At 40.8% G+C, this 14,990-nt stretch overlaps 2 protein-coding genes across 3 annotated transcripts; one reads left to right on the top strand and one right to left on the bottom strand.

Annotated features, from left to right (window-relative positions):
• Nucleotides 1-35: 35 nt before the first annotated feature.
• On the bottom strand, nt 36-8,426 carry LOC139368149 (N-acetylglucosamine-1-phosphate transferase subunit gamma). 2 transcript variants are annotated; one of them, XR_011626929.1, is made up of 12 exons: nt 8,271-8,426; nt 5,623-5,677; nt 5,440-5,507; nt 4,435-4,489; nt 4,138-4,221; nt 3,911-4,004; nt 3,611-3,725; nt 3,408-3,490; nt 2,989-3,114; nt 2,741-2,822; nt 2,408-2,592; nt 1,088-1,786 (listed from the first exon to the last, which is right to left on the bottom strand). XR_011626929.1 is itself a non-coding variant. In XM_071106747.1 (11 exons), exons 1-11 carry the CDS (start codon nt 8,335-8,337, stop codon nt 2,510-2,512), a joined length of 912 nt encoding a protein of 303 aa, XP_070962848.1. In that variant the 5' UTR covers nt 8,338-8,426; the 3' UTR covers nt 36-2,509. The 2 variants fall into 2 exon arrangements, 1 of the variants encoding a protein (XP_070962848.1); XM_071106747.1 differs by having other exon boundaries at nt 36-2,592.
• A 26-nt stretch (nt 8,427-8,452) lies between these two features.
• On the top strand, nt 8,453-14,762 carry LOC139367500 (TSR3 ribosome maturation factor). The gene is made up of 6 exons (XM_071105730.1): nt 8,453-8,860; nt 9,442-9,652; nt 9,890-10,083; nt 13,419-13,586; nt 13,818-13,872; nt 13,967-14,762. The coding sequence occupies exons 1-6, from the start codon at nt 8,740-8,742 to the stop codon at nt 14,130-14,132; spliced, it is 915 nt and encodes a 304-aa protein (XP_070961831.1). The 5' UTR covers nt 8,453-8,739; the 3' UTR covers nt 14,133-14,762.
• The last annotated feature ends 228 nt before the right edge of the window (nt 14,763-14,990 follow it).

Here is a 14,990-nt window from a genome sequence, read left to right as displayed (position 1 = left end):
ACCCCCCACAAAAAAATGCATATGAAGTAAAACAATTTTTCTGTTACAAGAGTAACACATTTTATTCAGTCTTGCACACTAGACTGCTATCAAGCCACTGTTTAACTGTTGCAGTACAACCAATACAACCTTTGGGACTACTTCTTGAGTATGCAGTTTGCCCCTGCCTGTGTTTTGGCCAATGGCTAATAAATTCAGTTGTGACTGCGATCAATGCCGAGAGGAGACAAGGGCCCGGTCCAGCATCAATTGTACCAGTATAATAAGAAGCATAACAGTTCCACCTTTCCCTTTTAGAAGGTGGGTAGCATAAACGTTACCATAGATTTGCATCCATTTTGCATACCCCACCCTACCATAGGACATCCATGTCTACATCACTGGAAAATATAAATGGTTGAGTTTGATATCACTTAAAAGCTTACAAACAGGGTTGTCAAACTATTTCCTAAAAAGTTGTTTAATGATATAAAAGCGTAAACTCAAATTTGTTTCATTGTCGCATATGTTGTAGCTTAGATCCTTCTGTGTATAAAGTTGACGTGGGAAGGCAACAATTATCTAACGATGCACTTAGTTATTTAGAAAACTGCCTGAGACCAGCTATCATTTTCAAATGCAACTTTACTAACGAGTGCTCTGAGGCAGGCATTAGATTACAATGTTTGACCATCACTCCATGCCATCAGGTGAGTATGAATTAATTATCAGCGATTGTCTATATGGTGTAGATGGCTATAGCTGATCCTTCCCTCCACCAAATAATGGCAGAGATAGGAATTATCCCTTGGCAGTCCCCATAATTGGAAACATTCCCTTTAATTGATTTTTTTTTTATACCATTCCTCTTCCTTGCCGAAAGGGTTGTCCTGTGTCTGAACTAGTTTCATTTGGCTTGTTGTATAATAACATATTTCCATCTTCATTCTCCACTCCATAGAGACGCTGGATGCATAGTTACAGTCCCTTACAATCCCTCACATGTTCAGTAGAGAAACACATCAGCCCATGGCCCAGTTCCCCAAAAGCATTTTAAGGCTAAGTTAATCGTCAGAACCTTCGTAGGAGCATCGTTAAAACTCAAATCAAAATTCGAATACAATTTTATTGGTCGCATACACGTGTTTAGCAGATGTTATTGAGGGTGTAGCGAAATGCTTGTGTTCCTAGCTCCAACAGTGCAGTAATATCTAAAAAAATACACAAATCTAAAAGTAAATCATGGAATTAAGAAATACAGAAATATTAGGATGCGCAATGTCGGGGTCCAGAGTGTGTATATAGATGGTACCAGTCAAAAGTTGGCACACCAACTCATTCAAGAGTTTCTCTTTATTTTTACTATTTTCTACAATGTAGAATAATAGTGAAACAACGGGCAGCGCACAATTGGCCCAGCTTCATCCAGTTTAGGGGAGGGTTTGGTTGGGGAAGGCAGTCATTGTAAATAACACATGGAATCATGTAGTAACCAACATCTTTAAACAAATCAAAATATATTTAATATTTTAGATTTTTCAAAGTAGCCACCCTTTGCCTTGTTGACAGCTTTGCACATTCTTGGCATTCACCTGGAATGCTTTTCCAACAGTCTTGAAGGAGTTCCCACATATGCTGAGCACTTGTTGGCTGCTTTTCCTTCACTCTGCGGTCCAACTCATCCCAAACCATCTAAATTGGGTTGAGGTCAGGTGATTGTGGAGGCCAGGTCATCTGATGCAGCACTCCATCACTGTCCTTGGTCAAATAGCCCTTACACAGCCTGGAGGTGTGTTGGGTCATTGTCCTGTTGAAAAACGAATTATTGTCCCACTAAGCGTAAACCAGATGGGATGGCGTATCGCCAGTTAAACAATAAGAAAATATGTAAACTGCCTACAAGAAGCCTGTTTAAGCACCCTTTTAATGTCATATGACAAAATAATTGGCATTTGGGGTCCCGAGTGGCACAGTAGTCTAAGGCACTGCATCTCAGTGCAAGAGGCATCACTACAGACCCTGGTTCGATCCCGGGCTGTATCACAACTGGCTGTGATCGGGAGTCCCATAGGGCTGCGCACAATTGGCCCAGCGTCATCCGGGTTAGGGGAGGGTTTGGCCGGGGAAGGCAGTCATTGTAAATAACAATTTGTTCTTACCTGACTTGCCTAGTTAAATAAAGGGTAAAGAAATAAAAAAAAATTGCTCAAGGCTGTAACTTTTCATTTTCTTAAAATGTATTTTCTGGATCAAACAATTGACATCTTCAGTGTACTTCCTTTGATAGCAGAGTTATTTCTGTCCAGACAGACAATGGAGTTGAAAAATAAATATTCTAAGAATCTAGCTATGCCATTGGGGAGTACAGGTACGCCTCACAGTCAAGAAAACATGGTTGTTTATCTAAAATTGTATTTTGAATTTTTACTTGAATTCTCTAATGTGGAACTGCCATGTTTATTGTGTGACATCTGCCTTCTCTGCTGTTCAGTTAGTGGTCTGCAATATTTTGTGTAAATGTCTGGAATCCTCAGAGTAGGTCTGCGATGAGGCCATTGTCCCCTCTCAGGTGCCGATTTTGCACAGTCACACTCACTGGAATCTTCGCCTTAGCTGTCCGTAGAGGGAGGGAAGGGTGCAAACATGTTAACATTGTATGGGCCAATGCAATCATAACATGTTACTTACGAAGCGATTCATTTCCTACATCTATTCATGGAGAAGTATGGACTTGTACATGAATAATAATGCTCCGACTCACCTGCCTTTGACTCATGGGGAATGTTGTGTTGAGTGAGGAGAGCTTGCAATCTCTCAATCTCTTCCCTCTGTTTACGGACATCCTGTATAAAACAAGCATCCGTAGAAATGTAAACTAATACAACTTCTCAATGACATTTCATGTATATGGATAGCTAAACTAGAGCATTAGCTGAACGCTCTAAATGTCAGGGCTTCCATTACTACTCATGGTCACGAATGGTTTTGGATTCTCTCCAGTGAACTTACCTCATTGCATTTTTGCAAGGAATCATGCGTCTTTGAGGTAGTTGTGATATCTGGCTTCTCCTTTACCTTTTGGCTCTTTAGGAAACCAGCATCCTCAAAAATATCCCTCAGTAGATTATTGTAGCCCTGTAATATACACATACACGTTAGAGGACTTCTTAAGCGCTTTCAAGACAAGAAGTGAAACTCCAGAGTGGATATCGCCCAAATAGACCCGATTCCTATTTTCTCCACTAAATTGGCTTTCAAGCATCTGCCGACCGCTCCGTCTGGATTGAATTCCGCCTCATTGAAACTGATTAGGCCATCCCGCCTGCCGCTTTGTCTGCGAACACCTTTAAACTCCTGTGTAGTCCTACACTCATATAAGTGCTATGAAAGGGCAAGGTCAATGCCTGTGTTAGTAAGTAAAGTCGTACCTGCTCAGTAATGAGGTTCTCATAGCGGGCCTGTTCGATTTCATCCCATTCCATCTGCAGCTTGTCACTCAGAGTTGGGTACACTTGATGAGAGGACACATGTGTGACTTAGAACGTAAACAAGCACCATCTTAAAACGTTAATATTAAAAAATATATATATATATATATTTTTTAAAGAGTCCCTGCTTTTGCTCGTCTTACCTAAGAGAGAATGTGGGTGGCATACAAGTGGGGTCTCAAAGCTTAGAGAATACACACAGGTAGTGGGCTCCGACACTTGAGCCAACTTGCTACTTCCACCGCAGGTCAGAATGACCTAGTGAAACGAGAAAAAAAAAATGTTTTCACAAAGAACAGTAACCGCAACATTCAACTCTGCGATGTCTTTAAAGGCCTTTCACAACGCTCGCTGACCGGGTTTGCACGTTTTACTCACAAACGCTCGCCAATCCTGCTTTGTCAATTGGCCTCTGGGAAGAATGAGCACAAGCAATTTATTACCTTTGTTTGCCTATTTTTATTCCCACAGGCATCTCCCTCTCTCATCCACATGGCCAAAAAGGTGTTGTTCACAATCTCCCACTCCTGCCAGATTCTGTTGGAAAGACAAAGGGGGTGTAAACTGATGAATGGAAATAATGTATTCACAGGATAACATGCTTCAATGAATCTTATTCACTTGATAGGATGAGTGCAGTTTGAAATTGTGTTGTGGAGAATCCACTCACCCCAGTATGCCACTGTAAGCGTTCCACCTGAATGACTGCTCATGCTGGGTGATGTTGTGGAATGGACAGAATTCATATTTATACCTAAACAAAATAACAACACAATGATTTATTTTCAAATATACCTATTTTCTACACATGTCATCTTGCAGCCTTGACTAGCGGTGAATCAAACAATTGGAAAACTGGTACAGAAATCAAAGATGGGTCCTAAACAGTTTGATCGAAACGTTGCCATAATGTTCACTGCAGCAATTAGGTGTTGATTTTGTAGGCGCTCAGTTTCCCAGTACTTACGTGGACTCTATGTAACTGAAGCACTTTCCTGCTAGTCGGCGGAGATGTGCTGGTCCTATAAAGAAAGGATTAGAAATGTTATGAAAAGAGCACAAGTAAAAAAAACAGGGCTGTATGTATACTGTATACAGTGCTAGGTATGGTCATACTGAATGCATGCTAGGAATGGTCAGTTTAGACAGACAAGTAACTGCCAAAATAAAAGGAAACACTTGAGTAAATGAGAGATCTGAAGTATATTGAAAGAAGATGCTGCCACACAGATGTGGTTCCTGAGTTAATTAAACAATTAACATCCCATCATGCTTAGGGTCATGTATAAAAATTCACAGTTGCCCATTATTTTGGCTACCATGGCTAGAAGAATAGATCTCAGTGACTTTGAAAGAGGGGTCTCAAAGGAGCATGGGGGGTTTAAAGTGTGTGTGTGTGTGTCTCAGTCATCAGATCTCAACCCAATTGAACACTTATGGGAGATTCTGGAATGGCGACAGACAGTGTTTTCCACCACCATCAACAAAACACCAAATTATGGAATTTCTTGTGGAATAATGGTGCGCATCCCCTCCAATAGAGTTCCCGACACTTGTAGAATCTATGCCAAGGTGCATTGAAACTGTTTTGGTGGCCCAACGCCCTATTAAGACACTATGTTGGCGGTTCTTTTATTTTGTCAGTTACCTGTATATTCTTGATTAATCACATGATCTGCCAGTGTTGACAGAATTAGATCATTACTTTGCAAGCACCGTCTCTTTTGCTTTCACAAATGTAAACCAGTTGGTGACGTATTGTGATTTAATTTGACCTCTGTATTAGGCGATTCTTTTTCCACTTGTTTCAATCTTTTGATTACTGAAAAACTGGAAAAGGGACCAGACTACTGCGGTACCTTCCCACTGCTGGTAAAAGTATCAATCTGTACTGCAATACCTGTATAATATCTTATTGCAGTCTGCAGACCATAAAGTACTTAACCCAGTAAGCAATACGTATTCTTATTACCTGACACTGGGCCTGGAGTCACCTTGGGCTGGAGTCTACTTCCTTGGGCCAAAAAGGGATTGTTGAGCCTAGAGAAATAGGAGAGAACCACATTACACTGACTAAATTAGTATGTTTTATACCTTCATACATTTAACTTTTGAAACATATCTAAATGCAATTATAGAATAACATATGACTTACCCAAATGTATTTGGTTCCTCAACAATCTTCATTTTACCAGCAAATGAATAGGGGCCTAAAATAGGAATTTTAACAAGAATAAACCATCAGCATCCACACTAAAATTAGAAACATTTGAATAAGACTGAAGAGAACTTAGAAGCTATTGTGCAATCCTTTAAAGCACACTTTTTGGGATGGTCCTCCCTCTTTAACATTCAGAGCAAGAATTGAAATAATAAAAAATTAGTTGCTCCTACAATCAAATTACAAACTGAGCATGTTGCCTCAATCTACCGCAAGGATTTAAAAAAAGATCAATGAACTGATCACTAAATGTATATGGAATTCAAAGCAACGTAGCATTGCCCTTGAGAAACTAATGATGTCAAAATATAAAGGAGGCATGGCACTTCCAAATATTAAAAGATATTACATGTAACAAGATAAACCGTAAACTGGCTCTACCCAACAAAAGAACCCCCTGTTGGTTAGCAATTGAAGAAATATCCCACCCCATGCCACTTAGATATTTGGGAAGTATTCCCTATGCAAAAAAGGCCATCCAAAAAGATCTGCTTCTTGGAATGTTCTTAAAATTGTTGGAAATAAATACGCAGTTTCCATATGTACCTCTCTCCAAGCAACCATCTGGAGCAATCCACACATATTAAATCACAGATCAGTATTGTGGAGAGGTTAGCTACAGATGGGAGTTTGGATAGTGGCAGATTTGTATAAAGATGGTAAAACTATGGATCTGAATGAACGGAAGGAAAAGGCCGGCTCTATCAACCATTTTAGAATCATTCAGATTGTTCAGGCAGTCAAGTCGGAATAAATAACCATTTAAATATAAACATGAGTTTAAAGTATTGGAAAGTTTCATAAAGGATGTCCATTCCAAAAACCACCTGGCATCAAGTGTATAAATTCTTAAACGAAAAACAAGGGCACTACACACTTCCCTTAAGAGAGAAATGGGGTAAAAATTTGAATATTCATATACAAGTAATTGAATGGGAAAGGGTATGGAAAAACTGTTTTAAACCGTGCAGAATCTAAAACACAAATGGTTCAGTATAATATAATTAATAGAACCTACTGGACTCAAACATACACATGGCAAAAATGACAACCGACAGCAAATGTTGAAGATGTATATCAGATGATGCTGGGCTTGCGCATATGTTGGTCAAGTGTCCTAAACTGGAAGCATATTGGAAAATAATATTCTCTATTTCTAGGAGCAATAAAAAAAAAAACTGATTACACACAAATGCAGCCCTTATCTTGCTGGGAAAATACCTTAAATGCTTCCATGCTTAGGACACTAACTCTCATAGTTAAAAGGGTCAATTTAAGGCATTGGAAAAAAAACGAGCCGCCCTCATTTGCAGAATGGCTCCAGCTGTCAATGAATAGCCAACTGTAACATTTTTGAAAAGTATTGCAATGGACATGGAACGTCATATGAATACGAACAAATATGGGCTAAGTTTGAAGCTACTGTCTTGAAGTGATTGAAAAACAGGGAAATGTATGTAATTTATAATTAATACTAGTGTGTATTGATACCAATTGCTAATATGTAATTGGACACAAATCATGCTCATAATGTGAAATTGCTCAAATGCTAATAGTTTGCCTAATTTCAGTTTGTGTACAATTGTATTATGTAAACCGCTGTGAAATATATTTTCAATAACCAAAAATATTGTGTTTTCAGCAGTTTGAAGCTGGTGTACAAAACCAAAAGAAGCAAAAACTAAACTTCAGCACAGGAAGTACAGAAATGGCGCATATAGAACATACCTACCGCTTCATATCTATCCTCAATGAGATTGACAGATCTATAACTCACATTGCTATGTTCATTTCGTCAGGTCACCCAAAAAGTAGACATATTGCAGCTTTAATTAAAAAAGTTAAACATTTGGGCGACAACTTGTCAGCAGGGTTAATCATGAATATACAAGCATATACATGTGCAATAAAATCTAGAGCCACATAATGTGAAAATATATACAGTAGCAGTCAAAAGTTTGGACACCTATTCATTCCTGGGTTTTTCTTTATTTGTACTATTTTCTACATTGTAGAATAATAGTGAAGACATCAAAACTATCAAATAACATATGGAATCATGTAGTAAACAAAAAAAAATCTATTTGAGATTCTTCAAAGTAGGCACCCTTTGCCTTGATGACAGCATTGCAGTCTTGGCATTTTCTCAACCAGTTTCATGAGGAATGTTTTTCCCCAACAGTCTGAAGGAGTTCCCACATATGCTGAGAACTTGTTGGCTTCTTTTCCTTCACTCTGCGGTCCAACTCATCCCAAACCATCTCAATTGGGTTGAGGTCTGGTGATTGTGGAGGCCAGGTCATCAGATGCAACACTTCATCACTCATGATTACATGTGTTATTTCATAGTTGATGTCTAACCTATTATTCTACAATGTAGAAAATAGTACAAATAAAGAAAAACCCTTGAATGAGTAGGTGTGTGCAAACTTTTGACTGGTACTGTATATATTTAACTGCTCTATATTTTGGTTACAATGTTTGAGTTCGCAATACGCTCCTCTAAAACCTAACCCGGAAAAAACGTTGAAACGACAGATGCTGTTTTGTTTGAGTACATTAATTAAGTGAAAAATACTTACTCAGCAGGGTAAGACAGAGCAGATATATCCATAGTAAATGTAGTATTCTAGTCGATGTATAATACATGATTAGTGGACTTTCATTTACTTCTTTACTAGCTATATAATCCGTGGCTATTTTTTGTTTGTTTTACAAGTAGTGGCCACGTGACCATTAGGGAAACATGGGAAGAAGTCAGCTGACCATAATACACGGTCTGCGCGTGCGTGTTAGTGCTTCCTCGGTACAGCGTGAGCACATGAAAAGTGAACGAAGTTGTTGTTTATACTTTTATTTAGTCAACTAAAGCGATACAATATAATCTCAAAACAAGAGGAGCGGAGTACACATGTTTTCTATGTCATCTTGGTAGCTTGCTTGGATGTTTACTTCTGTAGGACCAGTTGATTCAAGTGCTACAAAGTCAGGTTAACGTTAAATTTTTTTCTCAGTCAATAAACAGTAGGTAGAGAGTCTGACAGTTCTGACATGGGGCGAAAGAAGCAGGGTAAATTTGAGCGCCCAGTGAACAAGGGGAAGGATAAACGACACAAGATGAAGGGGAAATCTCTTGAGTGTTTCACAGAAGAGATGCATGATGCCTTGCAAGGTACAGTATGCCTCTTCCCGAAACAGTATGTGTCACAGCTAACCAGTCATGTTGTGTGTATGTGTGATCATATAACTTCAACCTGGTCTCAGAGCATGTCATATGATTCTGTATGTAAATCCGAGACTCCATTTAGAATGATATGTTACATTTAGTATGGTACGTATTAATTTGTATGATCTGTTTTGTATGACATGTTACGAATTACAATTCGTATTATCTGTTACTAGGAGTTAGTGGTTAGGGTTAAATTTCGGAGATAGGGGAAGGGTTAGCTAAAAGGGTTAAGGTTAGGGGAATGATTAGCTAACATGCTAAGTAGTTGCAAAATACTTAGTAGTAAGTAGTTGAAAAGAAGATACAATTTTAAAGTTGTCCGTGATAAGATTTGTTATTTGCGTAGCCATCCACCGTGAGCAACCACCCTCCTTTCGTTTGTTGCCTTAAGTAACCATCTGTCGTATGTAACCACACCAAACGTTAGGTATCATACTAAATGAAGTCCCTCGGATTTACGTATAGAATAATACGAAATGCTCTGAGACCAGGTTGGTAACTTGGTTGGTTTTTCTCCGTTTCAGCCAGCCTGCATCCTGATGATGCAGGGGAGGCTGCTCAGGTGAAGTTGCCCTGCCCCCTGGCCATGTGGGAGCTGGGCCACTGCGACCCAAAGCGCTGCACAGGAAGAAAGCTGGTCCGCAAAGGCTTTGTTCACAACCTACGCCTCAACCAGAGGTTCCATGGACTCATTCTGAGCCCCATGGGCACCAAATACGTCTCACCAGCAGACAGGTGAGTGATGCTTTTGACATGGCCAAAACCCTAAGCACATCATTACCACTAATAGATCAAAGGGCTGGATATAATTTGACCATACCTTTACCCTTTCACTGTCTGTGAGATCAGGACATGCTTAACCGACCACAACCATCAATTTCTAATCAAGATTATTGGGGCATATCGCAATAGTATATGCAAGTATTTGTGCTGTTGAAGTCAGAGTCCTGTGTTTTCCTTAATTTTTTTTAGGGACATTGTGGCTCAGAATGGACTTGCTGTCATTGACTGCTCTTGGGCTAAACTTGAGGAGACGCCCTTCAATAAGATGATAGGTAGTCATCCTCGGTTGCTACCATACTTGGTTGCTGCCAACCCAGTGAACTATGGGAAGCCCTGCAAGCTGTCTTGTGTGGAGGCTTTTGCTGCCACCTTCTGCATTGTGGGTAAGACATGAGCTATTCTGCAGTTAATTCATAACCTGTGGTGTCGTATCGCATTAACCTGAATAGAAGATTTAACACAAATGCCCAGTGGTCAGATGACGCAGATGCTAAGCTACAGGACTGTTTTGCACAGACTGGAATATGTTCCGGGATTTTTCCAATGGCATTGAGGAGTACAGCACATCAGTCACTGGCTTCATCATTAAGTGCATTGGTGACGTCATCCCCACAGTGACCATACGTACATACCCCAACCAGAAGCTATGAATTACAGGCAACATCCGCACTGAGCTAAAGGGTAGAGCTGACGCTTTCAAGGAGCGGGAGTCTAACCCGGACACGTATAAGATATCCCGCTATGCCCTCAGACGAACCATCAAACAGGCAAAGCGTCAATACAGTACTAAGACTGAATCATACTACACTGGCTCCGACGCCTGTCGGATGTGGCAGGGCTTACAAACTATTACATGCTACAAAGTGGTTCACAGCCGCGAGCTGCCCAATGACACGAGCCTACCAGACAAGCTAAATTACTTCTATGCTCGCTTCGAGGCAAGCAACACTGAAGCATGCATGCTAACTGTGCCACTAGAGATTCTGGGGTCGAGTCCAGGCTATGTCGCAGGCGGCCGCAACCGGGAGACCCATGGGACGGCACACAATTGGCCCAGCGTCTAGAGGAAGATTTGGCCGGCAGGGATGTCCTTGTTCCATCGCGCACTAGCGACTCCTGTGGCAGGTCAGGCGCAGTGCACACTGACACGGCTGCCAGGTGTACGGTGTTTCCTCCGACATATTGGTGTGGCTGGGTTCAGTGGGCATGGTGTCAAGAAGCAGTGCGATTGTGTTTTGGAGGATGCACGGCTCTCGACCTTCATCTCTCCCGAGTCCGTACGGGAGTTGCAGCGATGGGACAAGACTGTAACTACCAATTGGGGAGATAAAGGGGTAAAAATATATATATATATATATATATATATATATATATATGTTTTGGGGAAAAAATTAAAATGCATGAGAGCATCAGCTGTTCCGGATGACTGTGTGATCATGCTCTCCACAGCCGCTGTGAGTAAGACCTTTAAACAGGTCAACATTCACAAGGCCGCAGAGACAGACGGATTACCAGGACGTGTACTCCGAGCATGCGCTGACCAACTGGCAAGTGTCTTCACTGACATTTTCAAACTGTCCCTGACCGAGTCTGTAATACCAAAATGCTTCAAGCAGACCACCATAGTCCCTAAGGTAACCTGCCTAAATGACTACTCACATCTGTAGCCATGAAGTGCTTTGAAAGGCTGGTCATGGCTCACATCAACACCATTTTCCCAGAAACCCTAGACCCACTCCAATTTGCATACCGCCTCAACAGATCCACAGATGATGCAATCTCTATTACACTCCACACTGCCCTTTCCCACCTGGACAAAAGGAACACCTACATGAGAATGCTATTCATTGACTACAGCTCAGCGTTCAACACCATAGGGCCCTCAACTCATCACTAATCTAAGGACCCTGGGACTAAACACCTCCCTCTGCAACTGGATCCTGGACTTCCTGACAGCCTCCCCCAGGTGGTAAGGCTAGGTAACAACACATCTGCCACAAAAATCCTCAACACAGGGGCCCTCAGGGGAGCGTGCTCAGTCCCCTCCTGTTATTTTTTTTATTTTTTATTTTTATTTAACCAGGTAGACTAGTTGAGAACAAGTTCTCATTTACAACTGCGACCTGGCCAAGATAAAGCATAGCAGTGTGAACAGACAACAACACAGAGTTACACATGGAGTCAACAATAAACAGTAAATAAAAAGTCAATAACACAGTAGAAAAAAGAAAAAAAAGAGTCTATATACATTGTGTGCAAAAGGCATGAGGAGGTAGGCGAATAATTACAATTTAGCAGATTAACACTGGAATGATAAATGATCAGATGGTCATGTGCAGGTAGAGATACTGGTGTGCAAAAGAGCAGAAAAGTAAATAAATAAAAACAGTATGGGGATGAGGTAGGTAAATTGGGTGGGCTATTTACCGATGGACTATGTACAGCTGCAGCGATCGGTTAGCTGCTCAGATAGCAGATGTTTAAAGTTGGTGAGGGAGATAAGTCTCCAACTTCAACGATTTTTGCAATTCGTTCCAGTCACAGGCAGCAGAGAACTGTAAGGAAATGGTTTTTGCAAACTATTATTCCATGACTGCATGCCCAGGCACGACTCCAACACCATCATCAAGTTTGCAGACGACACAACGGTGGTAGACCTGATCACCGACAACAATGAGACAGCCTATAGGGAGGAGGTCAGAATACTGGCCGTGTGGTGCAAGGATAACAACCTCTCCCTCAACGTGATCAAGACAAAAGAGATGATTGTGGGCTACAGGAAAAGGAGGGCCGAGCATGCCCCCATTCTCATCGACGGGGCTGTAGAGGAGCAGGTTGAGAGCTTCAAGTTCCTTGGTGTCCACATCACCAACGAACTGTCATGGTCCAAACACACCAAGACAGTCGTGAAGAGGGCATGACAACACCTATTCCCCCTCAGGAGACTGAAAATATTTGGCATCGGTCCTCAGATCCTCAAAAGGTTCTACAGCTGCACCATTGAGAGTATCCTGACTGATTGCATCACTGTCTAGTATGGCAATTGCTCAGCCTCCGACCGCAAGGCACTACAGAGGGTAGAGTGTACGGTCCAGTACATCATTGTGGCTAAGCTTCCTGCCATCCAGGACCTCTATACCAGGCGGTGTCAGAGGATTGCCCTAAAAATGGTCAAAGACTCCAGCCACCCTAGTCACAGACTGTTTACTCTGCTGCCGCACGACAAGCGGTACAGGGGTGCCAAGTCTAGGTCCAAAGGGCTTTTTAGCTTCTACCCCCAACAACTAATCAAAATTGCTACCCAGACTATTTGCATTGTCCCCCTCACCCCCTATTTTACGCTGCTGCTACTCTCTGGTTATTATCTATGCATAGTCACTTTAACTCTTACCTACATGTACATATTACCTCGACTAACCTGTGCCCCTGCACATTGACTCTGTACCGGTACCCCCTGTATATAGCCTTGCTAGTTATTTTCTGCTGCTTTTTAATTATTTTAAATTTACATTTTTTACTTATTTTTCTTAACTGCATTGTTGGTTAAGGGCTTGTAAGTAAGCATTTCACTGTAAGATCCTGTTGTATTTTGCGTATGTGACAAATAACATTTGATTTAATCTATACAAATGAATTGGTTTTACCATCAGATTACTTTAGTAGTGTTAAGTGTTGGCAGTGTCATGATCAATCATTAATTAACATGTCTTAAATGCAGGTTTTCAGGACCTGGCTGTGATTCTGCTAAGGAAGTTTAAGTGGGGGACTGTGTTTCTGGATCTGAACAAGACTCTGCTGGATCGCTATGCAGCTTGTCAGTCAGAGGAGGAGCTGCTGGCTGTGGAGAAAGAGTACCTTAACACCCCTCCTGAGAAAGAGGAGTTTGGTAAGTTACTGTTGGAGAAGTATAGGATCAAATCCCAGGAAATATTTGGAGTTGAGTGAGGGGTGAATGTTTAGCCATACAAGAAGGTGTTAAGACTGGTATGCCTTCGGAGAGAGCACTATTGATGTCATACATAGAAAACTTAGTCTTTAACATATTTTACTTTGAGTGTTTGTGTATTTCTTCAGAGACTGTCTTGAACCAAAAATGTCTAATCCATTGTCTTTGCAGATCCATTCGATGTTGACTCAGGGAGAGAATGCATGAATCTCAACAGACCCCCTCGGTAATAAAGACTCATTGCTTTGTATTGAATTGAAAATTCACATTTGTTATGCAAACTTTGTTGGTAAAAGGAATTGCATTTCATCTTTGTTTAGTGTTGCTGAGGAAGAGGATGATACAGAGAGTGATGGTGAGGAAGCTGGAAGTTCTGGAACATCAGATGACAACGGTGATGTCAAAGAGGAAGAGGACGATGGGGGAAAGGATAGAGAAACTGGAGATGAGGAGGAAGAGCCAGGAGAGACATCAAAAGTGCAATGAAAAATGTGGATATACTGGGGACTTTGAGGAGAATGTCAAGACTTATTCACTATGTGAAATTGAGTCCCTTTGTTTACTAAACATTGTGTAGGTTTACGTGGACACTAATTCGATATTAAACGGATTATGGCAATTGGCCAAGTATGGCAATAGGCATGTAAACAGTTTACTCTGTTTATCTTAATCGTCATATGGTTACAATCGAAGTAAGCAAATGTCGATTAAAACACCTGGTTTTCTGATCAATATTTTGAATTATTAGGACATATAAACTGCGTTATCCTCGTTCTAGTAGTGTATTTGATTTGCCAGCACCAGTAGGTCAAGCCTCCCTCTTGAGGGAGTGAATTGAGTTTGGAAAAACTGAAAGTAGGCTATACATTTGGAAATACTTTTCAAGTACAAACTATATGTCCGAACTCAGAATCAAGTAGGTTTCGCAAAAATAACATGTTCTACCACAGCGACCGTTTATTTTGATTGGTGATTTGTATGCATTTATTTCTCATCAGGTAGCCTGATTCCAGATGTGTCTATGTAAACAGGATTATTAGGGAAATCGTTCATTTTGCAAAGCATGTTAACGTTTTAAACGAACTATTAAATGAATCTGACTATCAACAATAATCGTATTATTGTGTGCATGTATCCTTAGACAGTGTCGATACATTCTTAATTCAGTCAAATTGAATTGACGAGTATTACATTGAATTGAATGTAACGCAATTACGCCTCTTAATACATGTTTATGTGTCAATTATGTGAGTTTAAAAAATAGGATATTGTAGCGAATTTAACCCAACACTTAGTGACCTCGTCAAGGTGTAACGGTTAAGGTCTTGGTTTTGACGGTCGCTG

The sequence above is a fragment of the Oncorhynchus clarkii genome, chromosome 16, assembly GCF_045791955.1.
Source record: "Oncorhynchus clarkii lewisi isolate Uvic-CL-2024 chromosome 16, UVic_Ocla_1.0, whole genome shotgun sequence".
NCBI classification, from domain to species: domain Eukaryota; kingdom Metazoa; phylum Chordata; class Actinopteri; order Salmoniformes; family Salmonidae; genus Oncorhynchus; species Oncorhynchus clarkii.
Note: the sequence above shows the minus strand (reverse complement) of the source record. Positions and strands in the feature narration are given on the sequence as shown.